We start from the raw sequence: 11,962 nt of genomic DNA on the forward strand, positions 1-11,962 counted from the left end.
ACGGACGGACGGACGGACTTACAGATGAACATATATGGATGGACAGACAACCGACTGTCACCGGGAGAGGCATAAAAAAGGGTAGGGTCCACCGTCCAACTGAGACGCTTCTATGCAAAAAGCTCTATACTATATGTGACCTTAGCTCTGGTCCAGATCGTCATCTGCACTGACGCTCCGACAGACCCGTCGCTAAATAAATACAATAAAATAAACTACTTCACTACTCACCAAACCAAAGTTTTGCGTTGTTGAAAGTCTATTCTCTAACCCTTTTTTTTCATGAAATAAAATGCATCCAACTCGACTGCAGCTTATTTCCGGGTTGTGAACCGTTTTGGGTGCGTTTTATTTCATGACAAAAATAATGTATTTTACAGAGTGGGTGGGGTGCTGAGAGGTTTCCCACCGCGGAGAATAGACTTTCAACCACACAAGAACTACCTTTGGTTTGGTGAGTAGTGAAGTAGTTTAGTTTATTTTGACTCAAGTTGAGCGCTGGTAGGGGCTGAGAACTCTCGGTCTAGTCATTTAGCGACGGGTCTGTCAGAGCGTCAGTGCAGCTAATGTGACCTCAGATACCACTGTCATGTCTGAACAAATTATCCCAAATATGTTGCTTTGAGATTTGCATTGAGGCTCACGAAATACAAACACGAGCAACAGCACAGCTGTGTTTGGTCTCTGGGTCCATTTCCTGTACTCAAGTAGGATTTCAGCACTCCCTCAGCCTCCTGACACAGACAGAAACGCAGACAGATCTGGGTCAAGAATCTCAAAGTTCATCCGGCAGCGAGAGGACTCCGGCACAGAGAGCAGGGGTGTCGCACCAAATTCTGGTCCCTGGGTACAAGGATTCACTGAGGGGGCCCCCCATGAATGTTCTTCATAGGGGGAGGGGGTTTAACCCATTTAGACTGGGAACGCATTATTTTTTGCTTTAACTCTTCTGTCTCTGAAAAATAGCAGATAAACAAGCTCACAGCGCAGCACCAAGTGCCACCCTGCAAGCTTGTAGATCTGCTATTCTTTGAATATTTCAAATCCTTCTAAGGTTTTTTTTTTAAAAACCTATGTTTCTATGTCAGTGGTGCTCAAAACCTTTTCATGTGAAGGACCCCCAAAATGATATGTATTTTGCCACGGACCTGCATCTCCAAATATTTAGTTCCAGGGACCTCCCAGAAGCAAAATTTTAGTTACATGTTGAGTTACAATGTTCGCTTAAAAAATACACATATTCAAAGATTTGCACACATTTTCACGACTTTTGAAAAATAGCAGATCTACAAGCTTGCAGCGCGGCACTCGGTGCCGCGCTGTGAGCTTGTATATCTGCTATTTTTCAATAGCTAAAGTATAACATGTGGCTGCTCCACCTTGGGCCCTGGTAACTCAGTCCCACTCCCCCCCCTCCCTTGTGACGCCCCTGACCAGTGTTGGGCAATATTACTTAGGAGAGTAATCGTTACATATTACTTATTACTCCTTGGAAAAAGTAATAATATTATATTACTTATTACTTGGAATCAAGAGTAATATATAATATATTAAGTTATATTACTTTTTTCTTTTTTTTTACCCCGCAAAAGAAAAGAGATGTAGGGTACAATGACACAATCTGTTTAGCCAGCTCCTTTTAGAACAGAATCCAATTTATTGGAAAAATAAGTCTCCAATCAGCCAAACAAGCTTTATTTGACAGCTGTGATCAGTGCATTTACCAGACATTTAAAACTGTCAGTAATTTTGACCCTAGGCTCTGTATGGTCTTTAACTCAGAATAAAGGATATAGGCCTAATCAGAAAGCAGCCTACTTTATTAGGAGTATCTGTAAATTGAAAAACAATCCAGCACCACGGAGATGAAGAGAAACTACTTCTCCCTGTGTGTCGTTGTGTGTAAATGAGAAGAGGAGGGGCTCACTGACCGTCTCTCTCTCTCTCTCTCTCTCTCTCTCTCTCTCTCTCTCTCTCTTCAGTGTGTGTCTCTCACTCTCTCTCTCTCTCTCTCTCTCTCTCTCTCTCTCTCTTCAGTGTGTGTGTGTGTGTGTGTGTGTGTGTGTGTGTGTGTGTGTGTGTGTGTGTGTGTGTGTGTGTGTGTGTGTGTGTTGCGACACAATCTACAACTCGCTGCGCAACTCTGTCAAGTTGACCTAGGCTCTCAGAGAACATCAAAAGAAGTTAACGACCGTCAATTAAGCAGCTGCATGCGCTGCTCTGAGTGCTCTCCTCTCCGGCCAGCGAGGCACGAGTAATATAGTAACGAGGTGTTTTTTGGGCGGAGTAAAGCGTTATATATTACCGTTTTTAACAGAGTAATACCTTACACTACTCGTTACTGGATAAAGTAATAATATTACAGTAATATATTATTAGTAATTCGTTACTGCCCAACACTGCCCCTGACAGAGACTACAAGCACAATGTCATCTTTGTGACTCGTTGCAGCATTCCCTTTGAGGGGAGGCATCACCACCACACCCAGCCTGGCCTCACTGACCCTCCTTACTCTATGGCACAGTGGTTCCCAAACATGTTTTAGCTCCAGACCCAACAGAGAAATGAAGACATAAAAGTAGAAGAAGCGCTACGTGGGTCCGTGGGTAATGCAGTAATACACTGTAGTGTAGACAGGTGCTCTTTGGAGAGGGTATATAGATATTAGGACAAAACATCTAGTTCCATTCCATTGTATCAAAAGATGTGCAAGGATGATGTGGGGAACTTAGAAAAGATCCAAGGCAGCTCTGCTACTTTCCAAGTAGAAAACACATTTATTTTAGATCATGGCAGCAGGATTAAAAAAATTAATCCTGCTGCCATGATCTAAAATAACATTGTTTTTGTCCTAAGAGAAATGAAGACGTTTGCCCAGGAGCCAAACTAGTAAAAATATCCGATCTACAAGCTCACAACGCTTGTAGACCGGCTATTTTCACGATTTCTTGAACATTTGTTTTCTAATTCTTTTAATTATTAATGACATTACTTGGGGGAAAAAAAAACTTTTGGGGGATTTCTTTTCTTTTACGTTTTGAAATAATAATTACTATTACTGTTACTATCAAAACCTCCACCGGCTGTCCGTCTGTCTGTCTGTCTGTCTGTCTGTCCGTCACATCACGTCACACTTTTGGCCCTACTCTTATCTCCGCCTCCGTTGCCCCTATCCATGCCAAACTTTGCACACACACTCCTTGGCTGGCAAACCACAATCTCCGCCCCTGATTTCTCACATGCCCCTCTTCTAGCGCAACCATGAGGTTGCATGCGACCTGACGGTTGCTTCTCTCCCGATTAAGTAGTCTTACAGGTAATAATTAAAAACAAACAGTTGTAGGGGGGAAAAAAATGAAGGGACCCCTAAAAATGTGTCCGTGGCCCACATACAGTATAATAATAATAATAATAATAATAAACTTTATTTATAAAGCGCTTTTCTAAAACAGTGTTTACAAAGTGCTTTACATTGTCATGGAACAAAAAATAAAAACATTTGTAGAGATAACACAATCAATTAGGATGCTTATATAAAATAGAGTGTAAAATAAGGTATAAAATATAAAATGAAAAATATAAAAATAGAATTAAAAATGAAGGCAAATCCAGACGTAGACATATAGATATAACAATGTAACACAGTTACAAAAAGTGCAAGGTGCAAGTGCTAAAGTCTAGGAAAGGCCTTGGTGTATAAGTGCGTTTTCAGGAGTGTCTTAAAAGAAGTCACTGACTGGGCAAGCCTTAAGTCCACAGGCAGGTTGTTCCAAAGTTTTGGGGCCCGGGCCGCGAAAGCCCGATCACCCATAGTGACGAGGTTCGTTGGGGGAACTACTAATAATGCTCTGCCTGCGGATCTCAGGGTGCGTGTCGGCCTATAAGGCTCCAGCATGTCGGAGATGTAGCTGGGAGCCAGGCCATGCAGGGCTTTAAAAGTAAGCAATAAAATTTTAAAATCAACTCTAAAATCCACCGGTAGCCAGTGAAGGGCGGCAAGTATCGGTGTGATGTGCTCATGTCTCCTAGTATTGGTCAGGAGTCTAGCTGCCGAGTTTTGCACAAGCTGTAGACGGGAGATTACTTTTTTAGGGAGTCCGGAGTATAACGAGTTACAGTAGTCGAGACGTGACGAAATAAAAGCATGGATAACTTTTTCTAGATCCGCAAAAGATAAAAATGACTTAATTTTAGAAATGTTTCTTAATTGAAAGAAACACGACTGTACAACTTTTGTTACCGGCACTTTAAAAGATAGATCAGAGTCAAACATTACACCTAGGTTGCGGGCAGATGTTTTGATATTGTTCGACAGATCGCCTAGATGTGACTGGAAAGGGATGGTGTAATGAGGTGGGCCAAATAAAATGATCTCTGTTTTTGTCTGGTTGAGCTGAAGAGAGTTCTGGGACATCCAACACTTAATCTCTGAGAGACAAGTGAGGATGCGGGTCATATTGTTGGTGTTACCGGGCTTGAGGGGGATGTATAACTGTGTATCGTCTGCATAACAATGAAAATGGATATTGTATTTACGTATTATGTGACCAAGTGGGAGCATGTAAATGGAAAACAACAGTGGACCTAGAATTGAGCCCTGGGGGACACCCGAGGAGAGGGGGGCCTGGGAGGATGAGGCCTTCCCAATGACCACTGAGAAGCTTCTCTCACTAAGGTAGGAGCGGAACCAGTCTAGTGCCTGGTCCCTGATTCCAACGGTGGGTCCCGACCCGCCGTTTGGGAAACAGTGCTCTGTAGAACAAGGGTTCCCGAACGTCAACAGTCATGAACCCCCCGAGACTCAGCAGGATTGTTTGGGGAGCTAAATCACAGATTTATGTTGTGTTCCCAACTTCTCACTAGACCAGTGGTTCTCAAAAGCCCCTTTTCCACTGGCCCAACACCACACCACTTCACTCCACACCACACCGCCCACTTGTGCCAGGTTTTCCACTATAAGGACCTGGGTAGAGTGGTGTGAAAGTGGTACTAAACGTGGTACTAAAAAGTATCCAATCCAGAGTAGTTCTGAGCTGGGCCAAACAGGGCCAAACACTTCATAATGACTGATCACTGACTGACTTTTCATTTAGACCACCAGGATATAGTTGTAATACATGATAATAGATTATATTGTGTTATAACCACTATTATAATCTAGTATAGTGTATTATACTGTAAGTATCATAGTAATACATTAATACTTTATAGTGTATTATAATCACAATTATAATCCATTATAGTGTATTATAATTTAGGATAGTTCTAATACCAATTTATATTGTATTATTATTACAGTTAAAAGGGTCAATTTGTTTCTTACCGATAGGGGTACTTTTGTGTAATGGAAAATGGAGATATTTTTACGTGGTGTGGTGTGGTGTGGTGTGGTGTGGTGTGGTGTAGTGCTAAAGCTGCAGTCGAAAAGGGGCTAAAGTGTTCCTTTAAGGGGGTATAAATTGGGGATGGTGTTTTCCTCTGGTGTTTCAGTCCGAGTGTATCAAAGGGTGCGTTCGGAAATGCACACCGGGTGTGTGCTTAGTGTAGTGAGTGCCTAAACCTAACCCTAATCCTAACCCTAACCTCAGTAAAACTATGCCTAAACCTAACCCTAACCCCAACCTTAACCTCAGTAAAACTATGCCTAAACCTAACCCTAACCCCTAACCCTAACCACAAACGGGGCGCATTTACGAACGCACCCTTTGATACACTCGGACTGAATCACCAGCAGAAAACACTCTCCCTATAAATTGACCCTATACAAGTCTGTAACTCTGGCTGTGTACAAATGGAACCAAATGAACCCGGTTCCATTTGTACACTGCCAGAGCTAAGGGGAGACCTTAAAAAATGTGAACGTTTGAGAAACACTGCACTAGACTGGTCCATGTATCCCCGGGGGAACTATAGTATCCCACTATGAAAATAGATGCTAGTAGGAAATACTGTAACAAGGACACACACATTAGCTCATAGGACACCAGTTGGCTGACGTATTATGCACAGTAAATGAGCTAATGTAACTGTAACTTAACTGTAGTGGCGTTTCCATCCAAAGCCTCTTAATACACATTAAGCCTTTTTCACTTAAATGTTTTATGGAAACACTTCAAAATTCGAATAAACTTTCATTACCCGCAAAAACTTTTATCCGCTTGGAGGAGGTGGATTTTGAGGTCTTTATCGAATAAACTAAATGCGCATTTGTGAATGGAAACGGGTCAGACAATAAATGCAAATAAATTATGACGTTCTGGTCCATATCGACCTCCTATAACACTTTCCCCCGCCGCTTAATTAAACCGGTTGTTACACACGGAGTGAACCTTTGTTATCACACCGTGTTGCGTGCGTTTCGGATTCTGTCTGAATAAAAATCAGCCCCATCCCAGCTCTGTGCACTGTGTGCAAGCCCGTGGGAAGTATTTACAGCAGGTCGGTCAGACGGACCCAGGCAGGATCTCCCAAGAATTGCATTTCATTAGTTTAATGGAAACAGGCTGAATTCGCTTTGTCTTAATGCACATTTCTGATAATTCGCTTCCCTAATTCGAATATGTTTATGGAAACATGGCTTGTAACTTTCTTGTTCTACGTTCCTGTTCTACCACTGGTTTGGAACCCGGATCTCCTGCACAAGAGCTGACATTTGTACCATTTGAGCTCATAAGAACCCAGGGGAGAAATATCATTTTTACCTGCGGGTCAAAATGTGTGTCTGTCTAACCAGAAACATAACAGCATCGTGTCAAAGGTTGTGTCCAACCTACGTTGGACACAGGATCTAAACCCAGGGGGGTCCCCAACATATTTTGGGGGGTCCCCAGATGATTAACTTAATGTGCTCGTCAGGGTGAACTGAGGGGGTCCCCAGTTAAAATATGAATATTTTGGGGGTCGCGGCCTGAAAAGGTTGAGAACCACTGTTCTACCAGACAAATACAAAAAAAAGTTTCAAAAAAAAAAAAAAAGTTAATTTCATTATGCTACTATATATGAAATTGATGTCCTTGGTTGTGATTGGTGTACATACGAGCCAAAACATACCGCAAAGATTGGCCAATGCTAAGCTTTGCGGGATATACGGAGGGACATACGGACAAAGTCAGATGTAGGAGCGGGTTAGCGCCGCTCCAAAAAAACTCATAATCCTGCTTTAAGTACCTGCAGTCTGGGGACTTCTGTGCCAGTCCAGACACGCTATTGGTCAATCCCGCCAGCCAGGCTCCGCCCCTCCGCTGCAGCTCGGTCAGCCGTTGGTCAGCCAGGACGCTCATCATCAGCTGCCGGTGCTTGTCGATGCTCAGGGGCACAGCCTGCGACGGGAGAGAGATTGATTGATTGATTGATTGATTGATTGATTGATTGATTGATTGATTGATTGAATACTTTATTAGAAGTTTGCATAGGAAAAGGTACAGGACAGTTACAGTTCACTGATACAAGGTCAACTAAAAGAATAAACACCCCAAGAAAGCTTTTAGGTTTGTTTAAATTGGGGTCCCTTTTTTCTCAATTAAATGAGAAAAAAGGGGTAAAAGTATGCTAAATCAAAACTAAGCTGTGATGACTAAAACTAAGACTAAATATATTGACAATTTCATCAACAAAATAAACTAACTAAAACGTTAGGGAGGGACTAGGGAAGAAGAGAGTCATTTTATGTATGTTGCTCCCACATTGTTGCGTGCTGAAAATAGCAGATCTAATAGATCACAACGCGTCACGCTGCGGCGCGTTGTGAGCTTGTAGATCTGCTATTTTCAGCACACAACCAAGTGTAAAATCTGTCATTACGATGCCATCAAGGCCTGCCAAAATACATTTCAGTTGACTAAATCAACTGTAGATTTAGTCACCTAAAATCATATGATATGTAGTCAACTAAAATTAAACTAATACTTTTCAGGTGACTAAATTATGACTAAAACTAAATTACATTTTATTCAAAAGACTATGACTAAAACTAAATCAAAATTTGCTGTCAAAAACAACTCTGGGGGGAGGTAAGGATAGGCTTTGTCTTTTTTTTTTACCAGTTTTGAGTAGCAGCCGCCTGTAAGTGACTTTTCAGAGCGGTTTTAAAGGAGGGTAGGGATTTAAGGCCATCGGTAGGACATTCCACATTTTTGCGGCTTAGCTAGCAGAGAACATAATTAACCCTTTGTTTGAGCCAAATCTGGGTTGGAGAGGGAGGGAGGGAGGGGTGCTGTGGTTATTTCTGTGTGCATGTACTGTACTGTATGTGGGCTATTCCCTCGGTGAAGAGCCATTATTGTCATTTCCCATGAGCAGGAATTTAGGCCGTTCACATAATTTCCCTCCGGAGACAAGCAGCTCAGTGTAGCATTGGACAAACAGGGTCAGACATGTTCTTTATCTACTCCTGCCATTAACCCTGACCTTAACTCTAAACACCAGTAAGACTCCCTAATCGGGAGATAAGCGACCGTCACGTTGCATACACAGACTTTAGAAGGCAATGGTAGCCAATCAGGAGGGAATATGGGAAATGGGACAGATCCATGTTGATGACATGACTTTAGACATACTGTGTACCGCTTTTCGGAGCAGTGTCCAAAAATGTTTTTGCAAAAATTGGCCCGAGAAATCAAGGGCGGGGGTTGTGATTTGTCAGCCAAGGAGTGTGTGTGCAAAGTTTGGCATGGATAGGGACAACTGTGGCAGAGATAAGAGTAGGGGCAAAAGTGTGACGTGACGTACTGTATATTATTGGTAATCTTTTCTATACAAATTGTATCTCTGCTGGATTGAAAACGTGTTCAAAGACAAAAAAATAAATAGTAAATAGCAGATCTACAAGCTCACGGCACTTTTGTATTATTATTTGTGGGTGACACTACAGTAGTATGATGAAATAGGGCATTGTCTCATGAAAGCAAAACATGACATGTTGAAATATGGAGATTGGAGATACCAGGTTTTTCTGCCCGACAACAACGACGTTCAACGTTTTATCAAGGCTAGACCAATGGCCATGGAGATTACTCGCTTCCAATTAGCTGGCAGGTGTCTGTTATTATCGTCTCTTGGGGCGGCTCATTGAATTACCGTTTTAAATCAGCGCTCATTACGCGTAACCATAACGACAGGGATAAACAAACTTCCACTGTAGCAGCAGCTGTTTGTTGGAGCAGCGGTTGCCAAGACTACGCTCAATGTTTATTTGCTGTTTTAGCTCAAATATACGCACTAAAACAGGACAAACAAAAGGAGCCTTTTTCTTACAGCATGGCACCTTGGGAGCTCTTCCGTGTATCTGTGCGCAACAGCGGGCCAAGGAAGTAAATCTCGGCCTGAATATTTGTCACCACACCCTTATGGGTCCATTTGGTTCCAATTTTGTGCACTCCCAGAGTTACAGACCCGTAAGGGTCCATTTGGTTTCATTCGTACACTCTAGTTAGATCTGCCCAAAAAAACTACATCGACGTCAAAATCGACAAATACAAAAACAAACCAGGTGGCAGCCGTTCGCAACTGGCAATAACAAACCTAGCCTAGCCTTAAGCTCTGTCCACACCGGCGAATTAGCGAAAGCGACGTGAATAAGCGAACCAAAAAGGCGAAGAATTCGCCATTCGCCCTTTTCCATACACACCAAAAAGCGACGCGAATATGCGTATAATATTCGTTTAATTCGCCTAAAAACGAGGGGGCGATATCTGCCTGCATAGCCACAGGAGAAAGGAGAAGAAAGGAGATAGAGGAGAGGAGAGAGGAGAACGGAGACAGGGAAACAAATAAAACAATGGAAACTATATCCTCAAGTGATGATGAGACCTGGCCGTGGTTGTTAGCCTATTAAATAAGAAAAAGAACAGAAGAGACAAGTGACAACACGCGTTCTCCGTTCCCCCTCCCCTCAGCTCCGGCCGGGGGCAGAGTAGACAGGGTCGGTCAGTGTTTTATCATAGCCGGGTCGGAATGGCCGCATCACCCTCGGAATACGGGGCTGTCAATCATTATGTGTATTACCCGAGAGGACCCAAGAGGACCCGTATTGTGTGTGTACTTTCTGCTTTTTTATGCAAACTGTAAAGCAATCAATCAATGTGTGTGTGTGCGCGCGCTGGCGTGCGCTATAAGGAACGAACTAGGCTACTGGAGTTCTGTTTAACGTGTGTGCTGTGTTTAGGCTGGCCTGACCTAGGATCATGGTCTGTTAGCCGTGAGGCAGCGAGATGAATGGCTGTGTAACAGTGAGATGATAATGCTGGTCTAGGATCAGTTTAACAGCAGGGGTAAAAGATATTGGTGCGTGCGTAATGCATGCGTGATGATGCGTAGCCTGCTGCCAGGATGATGAGATAGCAGCCGCGACCGCGTACAAGTTAAACCATGACTTACCTCTCTGTAGTTAGAAAATAGCCTAAAAGTATTCCTTTTAATCTCTGGCTTTTGTTTCGATCTTAATATTATAGATTCCTTGGTAGCCTTCTTCTGCCTGTCAATCAGTTAACAGCGCACGCTGCACGGCTGCAGTGAGCATGAAAGAGGGTTTTAATAATGATTAAATGGTTGGGTCTCTCGGAAATAAAAGGATTTCGGTCTGTAAAAAAAGAAAGTCAGTGTAAAGTAACTAAAAGTAGCCTACATTTACTTGAGTAGCCTGTACTTGTAGGTATTTGTACTTGAGTCGAATTTCCAGTACTTTCCTTCTAATCGACTCATTTCGGATCCTATTGTAGGCTATACCCAGCGATTTATTTTTAAACATTAGTCTTTTTGCAGATATAAAGTAGCCTACAATAACAAACACATAAACCATGCTTTTACCGGTAAGACATTCGAATAGGCTACTTTTTCCAAGCAGCCACGCAGATGAGACACGGAAAAGGAGAACGACACTGTTCCCCTCGGCCTCAATGTAACGTGAAGGTCCCTCCACCATTCTCTCTCTCTCTCTTGAAATAGGGTAGAGTGAGCTTACTTTGATACAGAGAGAGAGAGGAATTCGCCTTTGAACGTTCGCTTAATTCGACACAAGGGCGAATAAAAAACAGACGCCTTTTCGCTTTTTCGAAATTCGCGTTTGGTGTGGATGCTTCCATTGACTTTATAAGGTTTTAAACAAAAGGCGAATAATACGCTAATTCGCTATTCGCCAATTCGCCCTCAGTGTGTACGAGGCTTTACCCTCCCATGACCCTTCTTTGTACTGTATATCTTTTTTTGCACAGTTTTTTAGTCTCTGTTTATTTATTTTATTTTCTCCTGACTATATCTACTGCATAGTACTGTGTTCTATATGTCTGTCATTCAATGTTATATGAGATACTTCAATGGTTCAATGGCTTGTACCAGTGAACTGTACCGTCATGAAACTGTACTTTTTTCTATGGAAACTTCTAATAAAGTCTTCAATCAATCAAACTTTCAGAGTTACAGAGCCGTAAGGGTCCATTTGGTTCAGTTTGTAGTTTGTCAGGTGAGCCAGTAGGATACAACAACACACAGAAATGTGTGGAGAGGAAACGATTGGCATAACGACTAAATTGTATAGAAAAGGGGTAATACCAGTAAGACGCCTCAGGGCGACAAGCGACCTTGCCCTAACGGGCTGGGTCGCGCCATGTCTTGGCCATCATCTGGCCAAAGAGATTTGGTTCACAGGGATCTTCATATATGGGCATAAAGGGATTTGGTTCCCCTGGCATCAAAGGGATCTCCATATATGGCAATATAAAGGATTTGGTTCCCACATCACAGTGATGTCAGAGCGTGCTGTCAGAGCGTGAGAGTCAATCAACAAAAAAGACAAGCGTTACCCAGACAGACAGACTGTCCCTTTTATGCCCATATTTGCCAGGGGAACAAATCCCTTTTATGCCCATGTATGGAGATACTGTATGGAGATCCCTGGAATGACAGGGGAACCAAATCCCATTTATGCCCATATACTGTATGGAGTACCCTGATGTTCACATCACTGTGA

The 11,962-nt window shown here is 42.7% G+C and overlaps 1 protein-coding gene across 1 annotated transcript in view; it reads right to left on the reverse strand.

Annotated features, from left to right (window-relative positions):
- The window catches only part of arhgef40 (Rho guanine nucleotide exchange factor (GEF) 40), a gene marked incomplete at both ends in the record, with an annotated part of 135,414 nt that overhangs the window by 75,708 nt on the left and 47,744 nt on the right, over positions 1 to 11,962 (reverse strand). Inside the window, 1 exon segment of the mRNA XM_080742275.1 lies at positions 7,168 to 7,319. Coding sequence (XP_080598401.1) covers positions 7,168 to 7,319 — 152 coding nt within the window.

Source organism: Nannobrachium achirus (assembly GCF_963921795.1).
Source record: "Nannobrachium achirus genome assembly, chromosome: 14".
Classification (NCBI taxonomy): domain Eukaryota; kingdom Metazoa; phylum Chordata; class Actinopteri; order Myctophiformes; family Myctophidae; genus Nannobrachium; species Nannobrachium achirus.